Raw genomic sequence first — 25,996 nt, 5'->3', positions numbered from 1 at the left:
ATTCTTTTTTTTTGTCAGTGTGTATGCTTATAACAAGTATTGAATATAACAAGGGCATGTTCGTGCCAGATCCGACTTAAATATAACGAAGTTCGACTCTACTTATGTACTTAAGCGTACTCTGTGTAAACTTCACAAATGTCTCTCGTGTACTGGGCTGTGACCCACATGGCACTTGAGTGGCTGGCATGCACTACAACAGATGGTTGCTCAATATGGTGCTTAGCCATCATGAGTGGTCATAAAGAAATTGACCGGGCAAAAAAGCAACAAAATAAAAAGCAAACAGGTCACACAGACACCCACCTATGCCTTTGTTTATCTCTTGCTCTAGTGTAGTTTGAGGAGCGCCCAGATTTTCTCCTAGATCCTGTGTTACAATATCTATTGTGGTTTAGGGTGCATCACTCTTTGAAACAAGCAATTTTTGAGCTCTTGCTTTGATCACTGCTGATATAAGTGATGCCAGAGGGAGCAGGTTCTGGCATATGAAAATGTCACTGCCACATACTGTACACTGTTTCCTGGTTTGCCAAAACATTTACCCACAGTAAGTGACCTACGTGCAATTTCATAATTTAAATGTCTCTCCACCAGCCTAGCACTCTACACAATCAGAGGTTGAGTTGCCCTCATTTCTTAATCCTTCCAAACAAGATTCACAGCTGTTAAGCACTCAGTCTAAAGACATACTGGTTCCATACAGCCTGAGCCATGCACAAGTCATGTTCCTTTTTGTGGCCATTGCTTTCCCAACATAAACCACTGTTAAGCATCACTGTGTCTGTAGGAAGGGTCTGTGGTGTGGAGGGCGATGTGTGCATCCTTACAGGCCTATAGAGACTTCTATCTTGCTCCAATATCAGCAATTGCTGCTTTATTACAGGCAACACAAAGAACTTGCTAAGATGCTAAACTAAAGATCTGTAAGTGACTAGGTTGAGCGATACAGAGCAGGGGGCAAGAAAATCAATGATATGTAACACTGTGATAACTGCACAATACAAGTTTCTCCTCAACAATGCACATGCTCAAAAAAGTTGGCCTACTGCAATATGCTGTGCACCAGTCAGATTTGTCTAGTACAAAAAATTACAGTAATACCTCATTAACATGAAGCCAAAGGGGGAGCAACAGTTATTTCGGTATATATATTAGTGCCTTTCACTGCAATATATTCCTAATGGGATGAAAAACTTTAAGCATGCATAGAAAAAGACAACATTGCAGTCTGTGGGCCTGCTACATAGTCACATGTGCGATAAAATTTCAACAAAACAGCAACAGCACATGGCACACAACACAGAGCGTCGACTATGCAAGCTGATCCAGGCTGGTCTGCCACTTGCATGTGCTCTGCTGTGTGAATGAGACGGCCAATGAACCTCACTGTGCCAGCTTGGTTTGGCAGCCTTGTGGCCTCGGAGAGTGCACCAGTGCCGATGCAATCTCGGAGGCCATGCTTAGTTGCACCAACCTGTGCAGCGCACTACAGTGAGATAGAAAAATGGATGCACTGGCCTTTCACACTGCCACACACAAGCTGCAGATCACCATCATCAAAGCACATCTCTTTCTCTATGGCCTGCATGTACTAGTGATGTTGGCCTGTGCAGGGATGCAGCGAGAAAGGCATGCTCATGGTAGCTGCATGCAGTGATGAAAAACACCATTGTTGATTGATGGCACAAACATGGGGCTACAGGAGCTTTTTGATCTTATGCACCAAAGACGTGCCGGATCCCACAGAAGCCGATATATTTGGGTTGCAAAGGTCGGGTACTTTTTGGTTTCGGAGACAAATCTAGTTCATTATTTTCATCGGTAGGACAATTTCACTTGGTTATTAAGGCTTCTAAATACAGTGAAACCTCATCACTATGAACACCACATTAACAAACTTTTCATATTATTACGTGTAGAAAGACACAGACGGAAGAGACCATTTACAGGCTACTTACACTGGAGCTAGAGCGGCAAGCCGACATTCGCTCGCACCAAGGGCACAGACCCACTTCGTCATTCTCGCGGCGGCTTGTCTCTTGAACATCTCAGGATAATATTGTAATACTACCCTCCCCCTCCCCCGGCGGCAAAAGTGCCATCACGGTGCTGTTAAATATCCAAGGAGCATGGAGAGCTGTGGGGCTTGAGTCGGGCAACGTGGACAATGTCACCGGTTGTCACAGCAGAGGACGTAGTGGGTGTGGCTAGAACGATTTCATAGGTGACATCGGTCGCTTGGCGGAGCACGCGATGTCGGCCTGTGGAACAGGAAAGCAGTTTTTCAAGAAGGCTTACTTTACGCGATGGTGACCAAAGCAACACGAGGGTGCCGGGTGCAAAATGGACATCACGGTAATGGAGGTTGTAGCGTTGCTTCTGTTTGTCTCGAGACACTTGTAGACGAGCGCGCGCAAGTTGGCGAGCATGGTCACCATGGGCGATTGCATCATGGGCATAATCGCTAGTTGAAGATATGGTGGACGGAAGCACAGTGTCCAGTGGTAGCTTCGTTCTTGGCCATACAAGAGGTAAAACGGGGAAAAGCCAGCAGTTTCAAGATGGGATGAGTTGTACGCAAAGGTAATACAAGGCAGAGCCAGGTCCCAGTCATGGTGGTCGTCTGAAACGTATTTGGATAGCATGTCTGTAAGGGTGCGGTTCAAACGTTCAGTATTTATGCTGTATTGAGCATAAATACTGCTGTATTGAGCAGGCATGCATGATGTCGTCAATGACTGGCCAAAAACGTACGGCCACGGTCTGTTAGCAATTGACGCGGAGCGCCATGCATCAAAATTATATCATGTAGGAGGAAGTCCGCAACATCAGTTGCGCAGCTGGCCCGAAAAGCGTGGGTTACGGCGTAGCGAGTCGCATAGTCTGCCGCGACTGCAACCCACTTGTTTCCTGATGTAGACTCCGGAAATGGGCCGAGAAGGTCCAAGCCGACACGATAGATTGGCTCGGCAGGGATGTCGAGCGGCTGCAGGTAACCAGCGGGGAGCTGGGAAGGCTTCTTGCGTTGTTGGCAAAGTTCACAAGCGGCGACGTAACATCGTACGGAACGGGCAAGGCCTGACCAGAAAAAATGGTGACGTACACGGTCATAGGTTCGAGCTATGCCAAGGTGGCCTGCCGTTGGTGCCTCGTGAAGCTCTTCTAGAACGGTGGAGCAGAGGTGTTTAGGTATTACAAGTAGGAACTCAGAGCCGTCCGGATGAAGGTTACGACGGTACAGAGTACCGTCGCGGAGGACGAAGAGGCATAGAGTAGCATTGGCCGGAGAGTGTTCAAAACGGTCGATGAGTGCTCTGATGTAGCCATCACGACGTTGCTCATCGGCGAAATGAAGCAGCTGTGATACAGAGAATACTCAAGCAGCACTGGTAATATTGGAGGAGTCAGAGTCGTCAACAGGGTAATGCGATAAGCTGTCAGCATTTTGGTGCTGGCGGCCAGACTTGTACACCACGGAATATGAAAATTCTTGTAGCTTCAAAGCCCATCGACCAAGCCAGCCTGTAGGATCTTTTAGCGATGAGAGCCAGCAGAGAGCATGATGGTCAGTGACTACGGAAAAACGATGACCGTGAAGGTAAGGACAGAACTTTGCAACCGCCTAGACAACAGCAAGGCATTATCGTTCCGTAATGGAATAGTTGCGCTCCGATGGTGCTAGGAGGCGGCTCGCATATGCAATAACGCGATAATGTGTGGTGAGGTTAGAAGAGCGACGAGACGAGAGAAGGCGGCGGCTTCCGAAGTACCCCACGAGAATTTTACGCTTTTCTTCAAAAGATTAGTGAGGGGTCTAGCAATTGCTGCAAAATCTTGAACAAAACAACGAAAGTATGAGCATAGTCCTACAAAACTTCAGACGTCTGCGGCTGTCTTCGGAACCAGAAAGTCTCGGACAGCGCGACTTTTGTTGGGATCAGGCTGTACTCCGGAAGCATTAACGAGATGGCCCAGAAGAGTAATTTGACGGTGACTAAAACAATATTTGGACAAGTTAAGTTGCAGCTTCGCCTTTTGAAATACATCAAGTATAGCTGTTAGATGCTCAAGGTGAGTGTCGAATGTGGGCGAGAAGACGATGACGTCGTCGAGGTAGCAGAGACAAGTGGACCATTTGAAACCACGGAGCAAGGAGTCCATCATGCGCTCAAAGGCAGCAGGGGCGTTGCATAATCCAAACGGCATTACTTTAAACTGGTATAGACCATCAGGTGTGATGAAAGCGGTTTTTTCTCTGTCCATATCATCAACAGCAACCTGCCAGTATCCAGAACGAAGATCAATAGAAGAGAAATAGCTGAAACCGTGCAGGCAGTCAAGGGCATCGTCTATACGTGGGAGCGGGTAGGCGTCCTTCTTAGTAATGTTGTTCAGATGACGGTAGTCTACACAGAAGCGCCACATGTCATCCTTCTTCTTAACCAACACCACAGGTGATGCCCAGGGACTCGAAGAAAAGGCTCAATGATGTTTTAATCTAGCATTTTGTTCACTTCACTTTGAATTACTCAGCGTTCTGACGCAGAAACTCTATGTGGTCGTAGGTGAACAGGTGTAGCATCGCCAGTAAGAATCCGATGCTTGACCATGAGTGTCTGGCCTAAAGGGCGATCGTCGAAGTCGAAAATATCAACGTAGGATGATAATACTTGGCAAAGGTCTTTAGTCTGCGCAGAGGACAGGTTTATCACAAGCATTTTCTGTATGTTGGAATCGGCGCCCGAAACTGGCGCGGGGGGCCTGCTGAGCTTTCAAGTACCATCGGTCGATAACGCTGCCACGTGATGGTTGCCAAGACAATCAACGTTGGCAAGGCAAATACCTTGCGGTAGAATTTTCTTTGCCAATCCAAAGTTAAAGATGGGCATGCAAGTGTGGTTCGCAGTAATAGCAAGTATACTGTGAGGCATGGTAACATCAAACTGCAGTGGAATGTCAGGCAGAGGAGTGACGAGGTACTCGCCATCAGGAACTGGTGGGGAAGACAACAGTTCAATATAGGCTATTGATTTTGGCGGCAAGTGAAGAAAGCCGGTGGGGCATCAGCGGCACTGGGGAACGTCAGAAGGTTCTGCCAGAATCGGTAACGGAGGTGGTGGCCATCGGCTGCGGCAGTGACGAGCCACGTGGCCGATGCGACAGCAGTGGAAGCAGATCGGCCTGTCATCAGGGGTACGCCATTCGGACGGGTTACGGCGAGATGTGGCAGAAAAAGACTGCCGGGGACGAGGAGGGCCGCTAGAGAACTGGGGAACGCTGGCTTGAGAAGTTCAACACATGAAGTTCAGACCCATGTTCTCAAATTCCTGTCTGATGACAGCCTGAATCATCCCAATTGTGGTTGCTGATGGATCGAGAGGCGTCGCTGAGAAAGCTGGCGAACAGGCAGCCTCGCGTTCGTGGCGAACAACATGGGTTACGTCGTCACAGGTGGTAGTTTGACGCAGTCGACCCTCACATGTCTACGTAGCAGCAGTGCTGGGTAGCTGCGTGATGTGGTGTGAGATACGGCGGCTCTTAGCTTGTTCAAGGCAGCGGCATTCCTTTATGATGGCGTCGATAGTTGAGACGTTGCCGGAAACAAGCAAATTGAAAGCGTCGTCGGCGATGCCTTTTAGCACATGCGCCACTTTATCTGCTTCAGACATAGCATGGTCAGCTTTGCGGAATAGAGCCAAGACGTTGAGGACGTATGAAACGTACCGCTCTGTAGATGTCTGAACACGAGACGCAAGAGCCTTTCTCGTGGCAACCTTGCGGCCAATGGGGTTGCCGAACAGTTCCTGTAGCTTTTCTTTGAAACTGTCCCAACTGGTTATCTCGTCGTCATGGGTCTGGTGCCACACGCGTGGGGTGCCGTCGAGATAAAAGATGACATTGGCGAGCATAACGGTTGGGTTCCATCTGTTATTAGCACTGGCATGTTCATAGAGCTTGATCCATTCGTCAACATACTGTCCCTCCAGGCCAGAGAACACACCTGTTGGGCAACCGTGATGATTGGAGCAGTCGGACAAACCGAAGCTGTTGCAGAGGCGGGATCGTCACTGGGAGGCATGGTGACAAGCTCGATGTACAGACCACTCCGGAGTTCCGTGGCGAGCACGGGGATCGCTCATCTCCACCAGAATGTTATGTGTAGAAAGACACAGACGGCAGAAACTATTTACAGGCTATTTACACTGGAGCCAGAGCGCCAGGCCGACACTTGCTCACGCCAAGGGCACAGTCCCACTTCGTAGTTCTCGTGGCGGCTTGCCTCTTGAGCATCTCGTGATAATATCGTAATAATATTCAACTTTTCAAAAACCCCTTGCTGACTTCTCATGGTTTCAGAGAAAAAATTTTTCAGTACTACTAATACTATGCTAATAATAATAATAATGATGATGATGTGTAGTTTTTTGTGGCGCAAGGGCCAGGTTTGGCCAAAGAGCGCCATGACAGGTGGTAATGTTGACAATGAATTATGGAAGATGTGACTTGGCTGTAAAGTGGCCTAAAAATATTCGCTGTAAAGTGCGTAAAATTAACTTGTTATAAAATTATGGCGATGACAAATGACCAATACTCTGAACATTAAAATCCATCGTAGACGAATGATGCAAAGTAAAGATATATAAGATGATAAAATTACTTGGAGCACTGCTGCCTCGCCAGAGCCCTTGAAACACAAGGGCCTAGAGGCATGTGCTATACTAAAGAGCTATCGCAGCGGCATCCTCTGAGGAGAGGACCCGCTATGAACATGTGGGGCTAAATACATGCAAGACAACATCTTTCAGAAAACTTAGGACTGCCTTGGTGTCAAATAAAGGTTCTGGGCCGAGTAACATAACAGGATGAAGGGGGATGCGCTGCCGGTATGCCAAGGGAAAATGTTTCTTTCTTTCATATTCGGCTTCCCGACACTCCAGGAGGACGTGGAGGACGGTCAGCCTCTCCCCGCATCTACCGCAACTTGGAGGATCATTTTCAGTGAGTAAATAGTTATGCGTGCCAAATGTGTGTCCTATTCTGAGACGACAGAATAGGACATCTGTTCGGCGTGATTTTGTTACGGAAGGCCAGAATCCTAACTGTGGCTTTATCACGTGGAGCTTATTATTTGTTTCCGCGTCCCACAGGCGTTGCCAGTGGTTGCGTAGTTTCCTCCGTAAAAAGGGCTTCAGATCTGTGACAGGAGCTGCAGTGGTGGGATTAGCAGAATGCCATGCAACTGACGTGGCCATCTGGTCCGCCAGAACATTACCTTCAATGGCCCTATGACCTGGCACCCAGCATACAATCACATGCTGGTTAGATACATATGCTTTGCATAAGACGGAATAGAGTTCGATTATGACAGGATTTTTGTGCCTACAGAACGATATCAAAGCCTTCACAACACTTAGGGAGTCAGTATATATGACTGATTTTTTGAGTTTTGATTTCCTAACATGCTTCACGGTCGACAATATTGCGTAGGCCTCAGCCGTGAAGATACTAGTTTCCGGATGCAGTACGTCGGATTCCGAGAAGGATGGACCGACGGCTGCATAGGACACCCCGTCGTGTGACTTCGATGCGTCTGTGTACAACTCCGTGCAGGAGTGTTTGTGCTGGAGTTCCCGGAAATGCATTTGGATTTCAATGTCTGAAGCGTGTTTTGTAACTTGCATGAAAGATATGTCGCATTGTATGAGCTGCCACTCCCAAGGAGGTAGCAGCTTGGCTGGATGCATTAGGGGGAGCTCGAGGAGTGGGACATGCATTTGATCGCTAAGCTGCTTCACACGCAGCGAGAAAGGCTGTCTTATGGAGGGACGATTGCTGAAAAGTGTAGCGCACGTCATATCGGTAACGGTATCAAAACATGGATGTTCAGGATTAGAGCGTATTTTAAGGAAATAAGTAAAGCTGATGTATGATCTCTGTAGGTGGAGAGACCATTCATTTGATTCTACATATAGACTTTGTATGGGACTCGTTCTGAATGCGCCAGTGGCCAGTCGGATTCCTAGATGGTGAACTGGGTCTAGCATCTTTAGCGCGCTCGGGGCGGCAGAGTTATACACAACGGCACCATAATCCAATCGAGACCGAATTAGGCTCTTGTATAGGTTCATTAAACACTTCCTATCACTACCCCATGTAGTCTGGGATAGAAGTTTCATTAAATTCATTGTTTTCAGACACTTTTCTTTAAGATGTTTAATGTGTGGGACGAAAGTAAGTTTATTGTCGAGTATAACACCTAGAAATTTGTGCTCTTTGTTTACAGGTATCTGATGTCCACACATTTCCAAGCAAGGATCCGTGACCAGGCCTCTCTTTCTTGTAAACAGCACACAAGAACTCTTTTGAGGATTGATTTTAAAACCATTTTTCTCTGCCCACCCTGACACCTTGTTCAAACAATGCTGTACCTGTCTCTCGCATACTGCGAGGTTACAGGATTTGAAGCCTATTTGAATGTCATCCACATAGACGGAATACAAAAAGGCCGGGGGTAAGGAAGCACGAAGCGTTGTCATCTTAACAATAAAAAGCGTGCAACTGAGCACGCCTCCCTGGGGTACACCAGTTTCTTGTGTAAAAGGACGTGACAGCACATTGCCGACTTTCACCCGGAAGGTACGATTGGACAAGTAGCTTTTTATTACGCTGAGCATATTATCATGAATGCCCATTTCGGATAAGTCTCGCAAGATGCCGTATCGCCACGTTGTGTCATACGCCTTTTCCATATCGAGAAATATCGAGAGGAAAAACTGTTTATGTATGAATGCGTCCCGGATATTTCTTTCTATACGTACAAGATGGTCGGTTGTGGAGCGCCCTTCTCGGAAGCCACACTGATAGGGATCAAGCATTTTGTTCTCTTCAAGGAAATGGATCAGACGCCGATTTATCATTTTTTCAAATACCTTACACATGCAACTTGCGAGGGCTATCGGGCGGTAGTTTGCCACTGATGAAGGATCTTTGCCTTGTTTTAGAACAGGGATAACAATGGCTTCTTTCCATGCGGTCGGAAGGTACCCTGCGTCCCAGATAGTGTTGAAAAGTGTAAGTAGTGTCACTTGCGTGTCATTGTGTAGGTTTTTCAGCATTTCGTACATGATCCTATCAGATCCTGGTGCGGAGCTCTTGCATGCGCTCAAGGCAGCTCTCAATTCGGCAATACTGAAAGGACGGTTGTAAGGCTCATTCTCTCGACTTTTTCTTGTTAAAGGCTTACGTTCTTCTATTTCTTTATATATGAGAAAAGATTGCGAATAATTGTTTGAACTTGACACGCTCTGAAAGTGTTCCGCAAGTGAGTCTGCTTGATCTTGCAGTGTATCGCCTTGTGTATTTACCAGAGGGAGTGAATACGTTTGTCGCCCTCTAATTCTATTTACCCTGTTCCAGACTTTGGCCTCGTCTGTAAACGAGTTAATGCTCGATAAATACTTCTGCCAGCTTTCTCTTCTGGCCAGTCGGCGGGTTCTCCTGCCTTGGGATTTTACTTGCTTAAAGTTGACTAGATTCTCTGCAGTGGGAGAAGCGCGTAGCAACCCCCACGCTTTGTTTTGTTTCTTACGAGCGATCCTGCAGTCTTCGTTCCACCACGGGACCCGCCGTTTACATGCCAAGCCATGTGCTTCTGATATGCATTTAGATGCCATGTCTATAATGAAGGCTGTGAGATACTGCACAGCAGCATCAATTCCTAAACAAGACATGTCATTCCATGAGATATTAGTTAAGTTTCGGAACTTCTCCCAGTCGGCTGTATCGATCTTCCACCTAGGAGCCTGTGGTAGAGATTCTTTTTCTTTATGTGTTTTTAGCAGTATGGGGAAGTGGTCGCTTCCGTAAGGATCCTTGGTGACTTCCCATTCAAGTTCAGACAGTATACAAGGGGAAACTAGGCTGAGGTCAATTGAAGAAAATGTTCTGTTTGCGAGAGAATAATATGTGGCTGTCTTCTTATTCAGCAGACACGCACCGGAAGAAAAAAGGAACTGTTCAACGAGGCGACCTCGCGCATCGATGCGAGAGTCTCCCCACAGGCCGCTGTGCGCATTGAGATCGCCAAGAACAACATAGGGTTCTGGCAATTGATCTATCAAGGACTGAAATTCATGTTTGTTTAGTTGGTAACGCGGGGCTATGTAAAGCGAGCAAATGGTGATGAGTTTGTTTAGTAGGACAGCTCGAACCGCCACTGCTTCAAGGGGCGTTTGTAGCTGTAAATGTTGGCACGCTATACTTCTATGAGTGACTATGGCAACACCGCCCGATGATGCGACGGCATCATCGCGATCTTTGCGAAAGATTAGATACTGTCGAAGAAAGTTTGTGTGTTTGTTTTTTAAATGTGTTTCCTGTAAACACAGCACTTTTGGATTGTGTTTTTGTATAAGTTCATGCACATCATCAAGGTTTCGGAGAAGACCTCTGACGTTCCATTGAATTATTTGTGTATCCATATTGGGAGTTAATAGGTGCTGTGTGTACAGAAACAGAAGTGGTGATTATGGAAATTACAGTGATTAAATTACAGAGCCCTTTCGAGGCCCTGTAACGGGAGTTTTGCTCTTTCTGGAGCGTTTGAGGGAGCCTCGCCGCTCCTTAGGCGCTTGGCGCGCCGTAGGGATAGGTGTTGTGTCCATTGCCTCTTGTGAGGCGCCGGACACGTGCTCTTGCGAGCGAGAGGTTATCAGGGAGAGTCCCGCCTTGGAGGGCAAGACCGCTGCGCCCACCAGCCCGGAGGTCGTTGGGGCTCCCTGGGGGATTTGGCTGCGCCGGCCGTTGCCAGCGCTGGAAGGGACCTGGGAGGTTGAGGCAGCCTCGGCTGTGCCCACCTTCAGGATCGATGGTCCCTTCTCCACGGTTGACGGAGCAGCGCTAGCTGCAACCGCCGCAGGGGCAGACGGCGTAACTGCCGACTCACTGCGTGTGGGTCGGACAGCCGCCGGAGGCCGTTGTGACGCTGCCCCCTGACGCGCCACTTCGGCAAAGCTTTTCTTGGGCAGGTATGAAACCCGCCTGCGTGCCTCTTTGAAAGTGATATTTTCCTTGACTTTGATTGTAACAATTTCCTTTTCCTTCTTCCAGGATGGGCACGACCGCGAGTACGCGGCGTGCTCCCCATCGCAGTTTACACAGCGGAGAGCGTTCTCACAGGTTTCGGTGGTGTGTTTTTTGGCACTGCATTTAGCACATGTTTGGCGGCCTCGGCAGCTCTGCGAGCTGTGGCCGAAGCGCTGGCATTTGAAACATCGGAGTGGATTAGGCACGTAAGGCCTGACATGGAGCTTTATGTACCCGGCCTCGATCGATTCGGGCAGGACACTTGAATTGAAGGTGAGAATTAGGTGTTTGGTTGCAATTTCTTTACCATCGCGCCTCATCTTTATTCTTTTCACATTACCAACATTTTGCTCAATGAAGCCCTCTAGGAGCTCTGCCTCCATCAGCTGAAGCAGGTCATCATCTGAGACAACGCCGCGTGAAGTGTTCATAGTGCGGTGCGGAGTCACTGTCACTTGAACGTCCCCAAATGACACGAGACTGGATAACTTCTCAAATTGTTTCAGATTCTGGAGCTCCAAGAGGAGATCTTCACTTGCCATCCTTGTTGCCTTGTAACCTTGACCAAGAGCCTCAGTTAAGGACTTTGAAACTAGAAATGGGGAGATTGTGCGTACTTGTGTGTCTGACTTTTCCGAGTGAATAACATGAAATCGTGGGAAGTTGAGTCTTTCACGACCAAAGAACTTGAAAACATCTTCGGTGCGCCCTCTTTTCTGAGGGCGATCAAGGAGGGGTGGGAAGGAATTTGCCATAGGAGAACTTAGTTTTCGGCAATAACGCCAGCCGCCCACCATGGAGCCCAACAAGAGGACGTTACAGGGACTGTAAAAACAGGTCCTGCAATCGCCAGCTGTACGTTATTACTATAACCAAATATGAGATAACCTAGGTTGGTTATTCACACAAGGTTAACCCTTGCTGCCTGAAAATATTGGAAGCAATCGAAAGCTAGGAGAAGACAGGAAAGATGAAAAAGTGAGGGAAAGACGAAGGCTGGAGGGAGAGAGAGACAGGAAAAGGCAACTACCGATTTCCCCCGGGTGGGTCAGTCCGGGGGTGCCGTCTACGTGAAGCCGAGGCCAAAGGGGTGTGTTGCCTCCGCCGGGGGGCCTTAAAGGTCCGAACACCCAGCATCGGCTCAACCCCCAGGATCCCCTTTTCCCCGGACACGGCTAAGCCACGCACGGTTAAACGCGGGAGGGTCCAACCCTCGTGTGCTCGGGTACGTGGTGTCGCAACACACCAAACGCCTGCTGACGCAGACGCCCCTGCGGGGAATAATAATAATAATAATAATAATAGGTCTCGACCTAACTAAGGCCTTTGACACCGTCACGCACAAGGCCATACTACAAAATCTCCAAAAGCTGGATGTAGGACGTAAAACATACGCGTACATCAAACACTTCTTGACAGATCGTACCGCAAAGATTTCAAATGGAGAATCCAAATCGGACGCACTCAAGCTAGGTATAGGGGTAACCTGCAGGGTTCAGTCCTATCTCCCTTTTTATTCAACGTGGCAATGATCGGTCTTCCTGCGAGACCCGAAAAGATAGAAGGACTCGGACACAGCCTCTACGTGGACGACATCACCCTTTGGGTGGCGGGTGGAAGCGATGGGCATGTGGAAGAGATCCTTCAAACAGCAGTAAACACGGTGGAAGGCTACATCAGAGACAAGGGACTGAGATGCTCCTCGCAAAAAATCTGAATTTCTGCTCGATAGACCCACATGCCGGGGTCAAAAAAGCATTAGGGAAAGGCCGGGCATTGCAGTCACAGTAGAAGGCACCACGATACCGATAGTGGAGAGCCTGAGAATACTGGGACTCCATATATCCGAAAACGGCCATAATGGAAAAATCATTAGACTACTTGATAATAGTGTTCAATAAACAATCAGACTATTAAAGCGGATATCCAACAGGCACTATGGCATGAAAGAGCACAATGTTATCCGATTTATAGAAACATTCGTAATCAGTCGTATTGTATATGTGGTTCCTTGCCTCAAGCTCTACGCTACGGAGAAAGCCAAGATAGACTGCATTATTAGAAGGGCGTATAAGCAAGCCTTGGGACTTCTGGCAAATACGTCAAACGAGAAATTCTTGGCGCTTGGCGTGAACAACACACTAGACGAACTTATTGAGGCCCAGAGAGTAGCGCAGTATGAAAGGCTTACACAGAGTTTGACGGGGAGACACATCTTAGATGACATCGGAATAACCTATGAAGCACAGCATGGGGTGTGGATAGACATCCCAAAGAAAATAAGGGAACATCTGTCAATACCCCCAATCCCCAGAAACATGCACCCGGAGTTTCACCAAGATCGAAGAAACGCAAGAGCGAGAGCTCTCCACAAAAGATTCCGTAATGCCAGGGACGTGGTCTATGTGGACGCGGCGGAGTACGCAAATGGACAGAGTATGTCGATAGTTGCTACGAGTCTAGAGGGTGACTGCAGAGTTAGCGGGACGGTAAAAACATGGAAGGAGGAGGTGGCGGAGGAAGCTGCCTTAGCACTGGCAATAGCCTCCATGGAGGCTAACATCGTAGTAAGCGACTGCAAGACAGCCGTCAATAACTATGCAAAAGGAAGAATCTCGCCGGAAGCACTGAGAATATTAAACAACTTTCGTGAAGATAGCGACATTCACATTATATGGGCACCCGCACACTCCTCCCTTCCCGGGAACGAAATAGCGCACAACCTGTCTCGAGAACTGACGGGCCGAGCAGGTGACACGCAACAAATGCTGGCAACGGAGAGACCGGATGACCAGCTTTAACGAGATCACCAAACACTATAAATTGGGAAGGGCCCATTTCCCCCCGGCACACTCCTCGCTAAGTAGACGGCAAGCGATGGCATGGCGCCTCTTACAAACAGATACATATCTGAACCCGGTGGCCTACCACCGCTACTACCCCGACCTTTACACGGATAGATGTAGAATCTGTCAAGAAATGGTGGACCTACAACATATGGTTTGGGCTTGTCTTCGTACACCCACACTGAATAAAATAAATAAGACCAGAAAGCAGCGGGCGACCGCGTTACTCAGCTGTGCACCAGAAGACCAACTCAAGGGAATCCAGCAGGCCGAAGATGCCGCCAGGGTCCACGGACTCGAGGCCGTCATTTAGGTAGAGAGGCCTAGGTCTCAAATCTGCTGTGCACAAATAAAGTTTATTCCTTCTTCTCCTCCTACAAACTTCAGAATACTGAACTTTTCAAAATAATGATTATTATTCAGTTCCCATGCCCACGTTGACAACGCCGCAGTACTACAAACTAATACAGTGAAAGCTCGTTAATTCGAACTTCAATAATTCGAATTTATGGATAATTCGAACTGTACGATTTGGTCCGGCCAAGCTCCACAGAAGTCTATGTATAAAAAAGTCCGTTAATTCGAACGCGAGAAGGTTCCCTCACGGATAATTCGAACTACGCTCGCCTGGCACACGGCCAGAGAAACGCGCCTACTGCCTACACACAAGGCTGTATTGCCTCCGAAACGGAGAGAACGGCGAGAGAAGGCAAAATCGGAAAAAATCTAACCGACGTGGGGTCAGCCAGAAGGCAGCGGTGGCTGCCGCCTCTCCGTTCTACGTAACCTCCGAGACTTCTTGCCCGTTGCGAATCTCGGAGGCTTTCCAAATCTTGTACAGCTGCTAATGTTGTGCGGAGATGGCACGGCAAGCTCCAAAACACAGCGAATCAAGTATGTCGCAGCTGCGCTTGCAATCAAGAACCAACGAATCAGGGCCTTCGCCACGTTCACATGTTCAGCGTCTTTGTCTCAGCAGTCTTCATCGGTTGTGCACCTCTGTTTTCAGCTTAGGAGGTATCGGCCGTCGCGATTCATTGTGATGATGTTAAGCCTCGGCTAACGTTCGTTTAGGTGGACATCGGTGGTGTGGCACAGTCGGACCCAGAGCTTCGACTTGAAGATGGCGTGTGCCCGCGGCACATGCCATCACTTTCTGACACGCCCAATTTCTGACATGCCCTACTGCTTCCAAATCGCAGTGTACTGTTGCCCTCCTTCACTTTCGTTAGTTCGAACTTTCGTTAATTCGAACTGAAGCGGCTTCCCCTTGCGGTTCGAATTAACGAGCTTTTACTGTATTGCGAAATGTTGGGATCCTTAGATTTCCGTGCATGTTCCACGGCAGACAAAACAGTAAGCTAGCAGACGACAAGGCACAGGGAGTGGATGCCATAGCACACGGGTTCAGCAAATCTGAGACAGCACTCAATAAAAAAGTGCGGGAGAGAATTTTTTTTTTATCTGTTGCGGAGGAAATGACACATCGGGCTTTGCAAGCATATGCTCCGCCCAGGCAAGTGTTGCTTAGCAATGTTGGCATGTCTCTTAACTCTTTCGCCCGACTTTCTGTGCACGGCTCTTTATTTTTCGCTTCTTTCGGCAGCCATACTAGCTATTTGTGCGGAGAAATGCAACCTCCGTACTTGCGGGGATGCCACACGGTTGCACTTTGCACTTTCTGGACGGTATCGTTTAGGCGCACTTGCACTTTGAAATAGTTCAGGTGTCCGCCTCGAGCGAGACAGTTGTAGTGTCCACAGCAAGGAACATGAAAAATAAACAAACAACAAGAAATAATGCACTCTGGAGGCGACACAGAGCTTCCTTTTTGTCAGCAGTTTTCTCAGCATCTGCTTTGCACGAGTCACTCTTATTATACAGTGCTTCGGTGGTGCATGGCAGCAGAATCTATGGAAAATAGCAACAGTGCAGGCTGAGAGCCAACAGCTATGTTTTGTGGATAGCTCACCTTACGAACTGATGGGTTGGTGGGCAGAATGGTTAATCTTGGGGCTTTCCCTATAATGGCCTTTCAGAATAATGAACTATTTTCAGCGGTCCCATGTGATTCATTATATGGAGATTTGACTGTACATGGTATGGGAATTTAAAGGAGAATTTCCCTTCATTGTATCCGTTATTTCATCGTACAGTTAAACCTTGACATAACCAACTTGGTAAATCGGCACTTTACTTTGTTATATTGACATTTTTTTATATTAAAATTCAACCTTTTACGCAAATAAGTAGTCTTTGTACGATTTTTCTAACACAGAAAGAGCTGTAAAATATTTCATCGGGCAATCAGAAAAAAATATTTCCGTGACAAAGGCAATTTCATTTTGTTGAATTTGAGAGTCAGTGGAGAAAAATATGGTTTCATGCAGTGTTGATGATATCTTCACACTGACAGGACGAAGCAAAGCTTTCGTGCCCACTCCACTGCCACGGCTGATAGCGTCGCCCAGCTGCACGTAACCGTGGAGCTAGAGCAGCTGGAATCTGGTTCAAAGCAAGCACTCTGTCACAAAATAAAGCTGAACACAGATGTGGGCTCAAACACTCCTCTGTATTAGGGCTATGCGATGAAAAAAACCACTATAGCTTTCACACAAAATGTGAACCGAGTGCCAAAGTTGACAGCGCCTCTGTATGCTTCAGCTAGCATGGGTGCAACAAAAGTTCACTGCATGGAAGTAGAGTACAGTATGCACGAAGCACTTGGACACACTCTACAAATTTGTGCTGTACAATTATGCACAGCACTACAGGAAAATTCACAGTGTGCTAGGATACAGAATTTTGCTGGTGATTATTCGACAACTGCAAAAAACAAACAAAGAGACAACTAGTATACCAAGCGATATGCTCCTCTATGAGCCCTGCCAATATCACGCTGTTCAAAGGTAAAGCCATCCTCACACTGGACTTGGACATTGCATCAAACAAGAGGTTGGGCGGCGTGACGGAAAACTAGAGTTTTCCAAGAAGAATGTGAATGGAATGATGAACTTGATAACACCTGTGTACTTTTTGGATCCTGCAGGAATGATCACATACACACGAAACGCAGAAAGTTTTGTGTGTTTGGTAGGCACAAGCGGCAGTCTGCAGCTGTCTATAAAAGAGGAAGAGGCTGGAAACTGCAACAGCATAAAGTATGAAGTTCAGCGAAGCAAATTTTGTGACAATGCCAATGATTAAGTTGATAAGGTTCCCACCAAAAGATTAGCAAGTCTGATATCAAGTGGAGAGAAGACCGGTAAACATCTGCATACTACGTCCATGCAGCGTGGAGATAATGCTGCGCAGCCAAACAGCGTTATCAATTGCAAATTGCAGTAACACTATGCAGCCATGGCTAATGAGGTGTGTGCGTAGGGAAAAGGAAGTACAAGGTGATACACAAATAATTTTTTTGTGTAATTTTTAAGAACAAATTTAGGGTAGACATGAATGCTGCCCGTACACAAGATAGTAATAATGTATGACAACTTGCCATTGTGCTGTCGCTTGTTGCATGCTTCTGCCTTGTCATAGCCTTGTCATCACATTATTCACGAAACTACCACACCACTCAGGAGAACAAATACTATGTAAAATTATGACAAAGGCCATGGGGCGTGTGTCGCTCCTGTGTGCTTCTCTATCGGCCAAGCAGCTAATCAGGGGCTAACACCATGCCAGCCTTCAGAAGCCATCACTCACCTGAGAAGACTGGTCTGCATCAACACGGTTGCTGCGACTCACGTCCAACTGCATTTAAACAAAAGCAACGAAAGCTTTCAGTTTTAATCACTCAGGCATATATTTCAAGGAAGTTCATGGTTCATGCATGAGTCATAAAAAGCATTGTACCCAAAGCTTCAAATGCTGACTTCACATACTTTTTTGTTTACAAGTAACAACAATATTGGCTCTCGGACTATCATATGATCTACTTTTGTTGATTCGATCTTGACGGAACTAACAAAATTGATTGAATTATATGGTACGGCCAAATGAAAACGTATAGACCCCACAGGCTAAATCAGTTGGAACACTGCATGAACGAGCAGTTATAGTAGAGAGGCATAGAGACGAGAGGAGTCAGTTGATAGCACATAAAGCCTAAAATGCAACACAAAGAATGCAAATACAATAGAACCTGATTAGAAAATGTCACATCTTACGCGAACATACATCCGTTGTATCCGATAAATCACTATCTGTGTTCATTATATTGACGTTCAACTAAGCATCCCGACTATGAGCATCCCATTGCTCATAGTGGGAACAGCGAAAGCAGCGAGGAAAAATGAGTGCACAAATTAAAGTGACAATTAAGGAAAACATAAAGTCGAGCAAGGTTGAAAGATTGGGCTTCTGCAATAAAGAATTCTTCATTTGTAGCAAGAACAGAATTTTCATAGGCGAGAAAATGACTAAAATGGTAAATTGAAGTGGTGCCACTTGCGTACTATGATACCTCTCCTGTCACATCAGCACTGGCTGATTGGCAGAGAGCCCCATAGAGGAAAGTCATGTGAAGATTACGTCAGCTCATCCGTTTTGGCACGCATGGTTCCAGTTTAAGAGAAGCAGCGGGACCCTTGAAGGCAATTTTCTACATAACAATGTGATGTACTGCTGCACACAGAAAAAGACGATAGACTTCTAAACAAACAAGCTATCAATCTAAATTGAATTACTATTTTCCTTTAGTGTTCCTTTAACGAATTAACACCCACTGCACAGAATACAAGCACAGTCGAACCTTGATATATCAAACATGAATATAACAAATTACTGGATGTAAAGTAAATGTAAAATTTCACTGGTCATGCTTTAATTCACTGTAGTACTCTCCTGCTACCATCATCAGCAGCAGCCTATTTTATGTCCACTGCAGGACGAAGGCCTCTCCCTGCGATCTCCAATTACCCCTGTCCTGTGCCAACCGATTCCAACTAGCGCCTGCAAATTTCTTTACTTCATCGCCCCACCTAGTCTCCTGGCATCCTCAAGTGTGCTTCCCTTCTCATGACACCAATTTTGTAGCCCTAAAGGTCCACTGGTTATCTAACCTACGCTTTACATGACCTGCCCAGCTCCACTTCTTTCTCCTAATGTCAATTAAATAAAGAATTCTTCATCTGTGGCAAAAACAGAGCTTTCATAAGTGAGAAAATGATTGAAGTGGCGCCACTTGTGGACTACGGTACCACTTCAATTTTACCAAAATAGAAAATGCCGACCCAGCATAGTATCAGTTATAGTCAGTTCTGGGCAGTATCAAAGATAAATGTATCTTAGATACTATCTTAGATACTATCTCAGATACTTTTTGGGTATCTTGTATCTGTATCATGACATGTCTGGCAAGACATGTACCAGTATCTGTATTTCCGACACATGAAAGAATGTATCCTGTATCTTAATACATGTATACCAGATACTGCTATCGCAACATCACCATGTGAAACTATGAACATTGGCTGAACTTCACTTCTCAAGCTAATGCTGTTGCCACTAAGCTACCTGAATAAAACTAAAGGCAGCAACATTCTTTTATTTTTTTGCCAGAACTCTACAGCAAGGGCTGGAAATGAGGTCTGCGCGTCCCTATTGGTGGAGCAGAGCCGCACGGAGGTGCTCGCGCTGTCTAGACAAAAACAAGTCCTGAATGTTTGTGCGCAGTCAACCTTTAATTTCCCTGATCTTTGTTTTCATTGCGTCAGTGCCATGACACTTGCTCGTAGACACCGTAATGTGTTGTGTCACTGCAGCTTTATGTACTCTCTATATACATGATGCATAAAAAAAAAATCACTACCAGCGTTGTTGCTGCTGTACACCTGTCCAGTAATCTGTTATTGCGCAAACGGTAATACATTTACGGACACGGTAAAACTCCATAGCGGTATTTGCGCCGTCCTGCAGGGACGCAAATGCCACTGCGTTATTTGGTGTTCTTACTGATATTCTTGTATTTAGATGGCAACTCGCCAACTGGTTGGCAAGCAGAGCAGCAACTCCCATCAATTACAAAAGTGACAAGCAAAAATCGCTGACAGCTCTGCATATAAAGAGCTTTCATGTTAAGTAACTAAACAACCACAATTGTTTCGGAATGAAAATATTGTACTTTGAGCAAGAAAGAGAAATATTTTCAGATATATAACAGACATTTATTCCAAATGAAACAGTGTTGGTCAGGGTTAAAAAATTTCCAAGCAAACATTTTTGTGCATAAGTGGTTGCTGCTAAATTATATAGATCTATAATAAGAAATTTGGCAATGTATGAAAGTATCTTTGCCCAGCCCTGGTTATAGCAAAGCAAACTTTTGTCTGCACGCACCTCAAAATATATATTCTAGTAGCAAATATATCTAATAAAGTCGTCGATTGCCTTTCAGATTCCAGACTTCTTGGGCCTGTATAATTTTCGGACTTCCCTAAGGCACCACCACCAACCCTTAGCACTAGAACAATACCCAAAATTTCAGCCGCACAACGTTTCAGGCATGAAACTTGCGTGCGATGCTGCAAACATAGTGGCCATAAACGAAGCTGCTGTCATGTCGACTGGCATGAAGCCACAACACTGGTCGCCAACACTTGACAAAATGGCCCAAGCAGTGCGGGTGGGAAAGCGGCTGGTGACAAACCATCAAGGTAAGCTCGCCGCCAAGATTTTCGGACTTGTTATCCTTACTGTCAATCTAGACTGATGACAAGCTGGACTGATGGCCGTAGTAGCGGAGTGCGAATCCACATGTGATCCCATCCATGTCTGAAAACACTGCTGGTGGTGAAACTAAGTGACAGCAACTTGAAATTACACATACAGGATGCAGATGCGCATTTTGGCCAGTGCCTTGGCTGGTTGGACCACAATCGTCAAGTCAGCATGCCAATCCTGCATCATAACATCTATTGCATCGGTGCATATTTGCAGCAATATGTACTTGCACATTGTACATATGCACATGTGTACTTACTGTAATTTTGCATCTATAACCCACATAAAAAATTGCTAAATTTAGCAGTAAAGTCTTATTGCACATATGAATGCATAGAAATGCAGCTTTCCGACAGCTTGCACTGCGCTGTCGTGAATGCACACTTCCAAGCCCAACTTTTGTGCCATTCACCATTGCCCATCAATCCACCACCCTGATGGACATCTTGCAGTGGACGTTTTCTTTAAATTTAAATTCTTGAGCCTAGTTATTCATATTAACTCTGCTTGTTGCATTTGTAAATGTAGTGTATGTTGCGCTCACTTTATGTTAGAATTAGCATTAGGTAAATTTTCTTTTAGTTATTGTCACTGTATCGTAAACTGTTTCTTTATATATGAAAATTAATGTTATGATTGTTAATTTTTCTAGCCAGCTTATTTGTAATCTTTCTTTTTAATGCTCGTTAATGTGCCACATGCTGTGCCAGTTTTGCGTATATTAATACAGTGAGATCTTGATATAATGAACTTCAGGAGACCGCGATAACTTGTTCGTTATTCTGAAACATTGTTATAATGAAAGCCCCAAAATGAACTATTCCGCCCATCAACCCATCAGTTCATAAGGTGTCCCCATGTGAGCTATCCACAAAAATGTCGCTGTTGGCTATCGGCACGCGCTGTTGCTATTTTCCAAAGATTCTGCGGCTACGCATCACCGAAGCACTGTATAATAAGAGTGATGCGCGCAAAACAGACGCCGACGCTGCAAAAACTACTGACAAAAAGGTAGCTCCATGTCAACTCCAAAGCGCAATGTTTCTTGCTTGTTCTTTTTTTTAAAACATTTTTTGCAAGGGACACCGTGACTGTCTCGCTCGAGGCGGACACCTGAACTACTCCATAGCGCAAGCACGCGTAAATGACACCGTCTGGAAAGCGCAAGGTGCAACTGCATGGCATCCCTGCGACTACGGAGGCTAAGTTTCTCATGCCCTTAGCTAGTATGGCCGCAGAAAGAAGCACAAAAGGAAGAGGCGTTTATAGAAAGAAGGTTGAAAGAAGGAAGAGACATGCCTCCATTGCTATGGGTGACACTTTTCTGGGTGGAGCATGTGCTCGCAAAACCTGATGCGCCGTCGCCTCCGCGTACCCACATTCTTTTAAAGCTAAGCTTTCTTTGCCTCTTCCTTCGGCTATACCACTGCTGCTGCTGTGGCTGCTGCTGTCCGGCACACTGTGTTGGGGTTGTTCCAGTTAGAGAGGAAAGGCTACACGAGAAACTCGTTTTCACCCCACCGCGTCGTATGTGCACAATGCCCTCTGGAGCTCCCTGGGCATCGCCACATTAGCCTCTTGACAGCTGTAATTATCTGTGACTCTCAAAAGTGTTGCAGAAACTGCAGTGTTTCCTTTTCTACTAAGGTGCCAGTCCTGAGGGGACATAGATAGAACTGTAGAGAGGAGGGAGGAGAAGAGGCAGTTTCCATACATCGGTGGGTGGGGGAAGAGGGGCGGCAATATAAGGCAAGCAAACCCTACTACTATACGACAGTGGTTGCGAGAAAACTGGATAAGCTTAAGTTTAAGGTGCGTACAGTACACTGCGTTGGTGCTATTTCTGAAAAATAAACTCCATGCAAATATGTCATGCAGAAAAACTATGCAGGGCATGCAGAAGCAAAGCCGCATTAATTAAAGCGCACTGCAGGGTCCAGGTGACACTACGGAAGCGGTGGACTGTCCAATCAGCACTTGTGTCCCCACCGCGGTAACTTTGCGGCTATGGCATTGCTAGAGGTTATGGATTTGATCCCAACCATGGCAGGCGCATTTTGACGGGGGCAAATTAGAAAACGCATGTGCACTTAAGATTTTGGGACATGTTAAAGAGCATCACGGTGTCACAATTAATCCGGAGTCCGCCAGTACGGCACGCTAATAATTCAATTGTGGTTTCGGCACATACAGCCCCATAATCCAGTTCAAGTATAATACTTCTGCCACAGTGGGAGGTGCCATGTGAGGCAATAACAATGTTCAACCCTCTCACAGGTTATAAAATATGGCGCACAACAACAGCTTAAGCAAATACCTCACCCTGGTTGTTCTGTGTACTACGCAGACAAACAGCAGTGGTGCATGCAAGGTAACATTTAACATCAACTCACCACTCTCGTGTTAGACTAAACGTCGAAGAAATTAAGCTTTAGCCATCAACATCACTGCTACTTATCGTCAGTCAAAGCATCCAGCCCAAAAAGCTTCGCTTCACCTCACCAATCTAACCTGTCTAATTTACTGGAATCTATTCAAAATCGCGTGACACAATTAATTCTTTCAAATTACTCTTATCCCTCTAGTATACACCAACTAAAATCCCAACTTGAACTTAGTGCTCTTGCATTACGCCGTAAACATGCTCGCCTTTCTCTTTATCACGAATTTTTTCACAGCTTGCCACTAGATAACGTATTCGTCTGCCCAGCCCATCATTTGACCCATCACAGCCATCCCAACGCCGTCTGCCCCAGCACGCCCATACCGCAACATTACAAAAATTTTTTATCCGTACTGCCCTGGACTGGAATGACTTTCCTGGCCACATCGCCTCCCTAAAAGATTTTCAACAGTTCAAGACTGCCATCAAAATTCATTTTTTGCCATAACTGCTGTACTCCCTGCCCACCCCTCATGTGATACCCCTTAAATGGGGCCCATGAGGACCTCATAAAGAAAAAAAAAGATCATTTGCAGCTTCCTTCAAAGGCACACGTGAGCTTTCAGGGTGGTGCTTGCTGCTAAGTTTGGTGCAAGAATATGGCTAGAAGCCAGAACCGCGTACGCACAATTACGAGCAATACAGTCGACTTTCATTATAATGAACCTTGATAATCTGACAAAAAAACGTCCGTTTTATCCGAAGTCCATAATATCCGAAATGCCTCACTTCCGAAACTTAAGTCGCAATGTCTAACAGCCTTACTGCAAAGAGTGAGTGACGAACATCCAAAGTAAAAAACAAACAAAAAGAAAAGTCACAGATTTGCCGGAAAGGCAAAGCATCGATTGCAATAGCAAATTAGTAGACAGCTATGCAAAGTAAGGATAGTAATCTTATCTCGCTCGATGACCGCGGAAGGTTGCTGTCAAAACGTTGGAGTGAGGATGCGCAGCAGCAGCAGCGAGTGAATTGACCTTCCATGTTGCCTTTCGCTTCAACACAAACTAAATGTCAAAAGCACAGCACATACAAAGCTACCAGCACTGGGCGCACTTTGTCCACATTGCAGATCGCTTTCAAGATACAGCGGCCACAGCTGCGCTGTAAGCAGCAGCCACGGGAGTAGACCCCCCTCTCCCCAGGTGCCTTGTGCGCAAAGGAAGACGGCACGTTTCCACCCTGCTTTCCACTCTCATGCGCGCAATATTGAGCTGCGATCATCGGCTGCCCCTCAAAAGTCAGTTGTCAGCCCGCGTTGACATGGCAAAAGTATGTTTCATACGCCCAATTTAAAAAAAAAAAATTTCACTAATTTCGTCCGATGTACCCGATATTCCGTTTAGCGCGGTTTGTTAAAAGCAAACTTCATTGCATTAATAAAATAGATAGAACAAACTAAGGTTAAGATATGGTCTGTTATATCAGAAAGTCTGTTGTACTCAGGTCCATTGTAATGAGCATAGACTGTATTAGACTGCATGTACACAGAATTTCTTCAGAAGCTGACGCTAAGCACGGGTAGTGTGAGGGTCTCTTTGCGCCGACATGACAACTTTGCTACAGCCGAATTTAGAATATGCATATGCGTTGAGGTTAGCTATAGGGGCTTGTTGATAGGTGCCCTAGTAATTTGTCGTAGCGCAAGCAGAATGACACGGACACAGAAGGCTCACGACACAGCACACTGTGCTGAATGACCAGATGTGAAGAGCTGTTCACATTTGCCATGTCTCCTTGCACAACTTCAGGACAGCTGTTACGCACTCCAAAACAAATTTAAAGTTGAAAGCGTTTTTCAATTGCAAAGTGCACATTATTTGCTCTTATCAAAAATAAGTCAATAATATAATAATGCACAAGCTTCTTTCATTACATCTGAAAATTATGCAGCATGTGGCACAAAACCTGGCAGCAAGCAAAGATGGGCGTCGCACCAGCTGCATTGTTCAAATCACAGTCGTGTGAAATGAGCCCTCCAAAAATTGCACAGCTACATGTGCGATTGCACCGATGTTTTTTTTTTGCTCCAGTTGAAGCACGTGAAACAGCCTTCAGAAGGTGCATAGGTGTAGCCAGCCCGAGCAGTGTTTGTATCATTCTTTTGTTGGCCCTCGCACACGTCGGACTCGGGGATCCTGTGCTCTCTTCGAGTGGTGTCAGCGGCCACAGGCTATGGTTCTACTATTTCTGCTGAGAAATACAAGGTTATTGTGCCCCAACTGGCAATGTTGAAGCGTACTCTGCCAACAAAAGCTTGACGGCTTGGCAGATTTTGCTTCGTATTGAGGTATTGTGTAAAATGCTCAATTTTGGATGTGGCTACTATGCGTCAGTCAAGCTGCTGCAGGACAAAGCTGGCCCGCACCACACAGCATGGCCAGACTCCACCACGTGAGCGCGAGTGTGCACATCAGCCCGGTCTCGGGACATCGAGACAACAGTAGAGAGAGCGCGCCTGTCAAGGCCAGAACCCCAACGAGCTGCAGTAACTGTCGGTCGACGGTGGATGAAGGGGTAGCTGCCAGCAGAGAGGAGAATGTATGCGCACCCTCTGACACCTGGGTGTGCTATCTCCAGGTCCCGTCTTGCGCAGGTGCACCCGGAGCGTGCACAAGCAAGGGCCTGAACCCCACGAAAATTTGCTCAATGGGGCAGGCAGCTGATACTCCCTGTGGGCAGGATGACAGCAAAGCTCTCGGAAACGCCATGGCGTCAAGAATTATTGCGAGTGCTCGAAACTCCACAATGTTCAAAAAACAGAAAATACTGCAGGGATGGAAGAAGCCAGGGAAGTTCTGGAGCATCTCTGGGAGCAGCAAATTTGGCACTTTTGAGCAGGTTTGGAGCATGAATTGTCAATTTTGGAGCACTAAATATGCATTTTGGA

The 25,996-nt window shown here is 46.3% G+C and overlaps 1 protein-coding gene across 5 annotated transcripts in view; it reads right to left on the bottom strand.

The window, feature by feature from the left end:
• The window catches only part of LOC135920358 (rootletin-like), a 380,210-nt gene that overhangs the window by 15,519 nt on the left and 338,695 nt on the right, over positions 1–25,996 (bottom strand). For all 5 annotated transcript variants that reach the window (XM_065454609.2, XM_065454610.2, XM_065454613.2 and 2 more), the window contains one exon: positions 17,646–17,693. In XM_065454609.2, the coding sequence (XP_065310681.1) occupies positions 17,646–17,693 (48 nt within the window). The remainder of the gene's footprint in view (positions 1–17,645; positions 17,694–25,996) is intronic.

Source organism: Dermacentor albipictus, chromosome 1, assembly GCF_038994185.2.
Source record: "Dermacentor albipictus isolate Rhodes 1998 colony chromosome 1, USDA_Dalb.pri_finalv2, whole genome shotgun sequence".
Lineage (NCBI taxonomy): Eukaryota > Metazoa > Arthropoda > Arachnida > Ixodida > Ixodidae > Dermacentor > Dermacentor albipictus.
The sequence above is the reverse complement of the archived record's forward strand: the minus strand, read 5'-3'. Positions and strand labels throughout refer to the sequence as shown.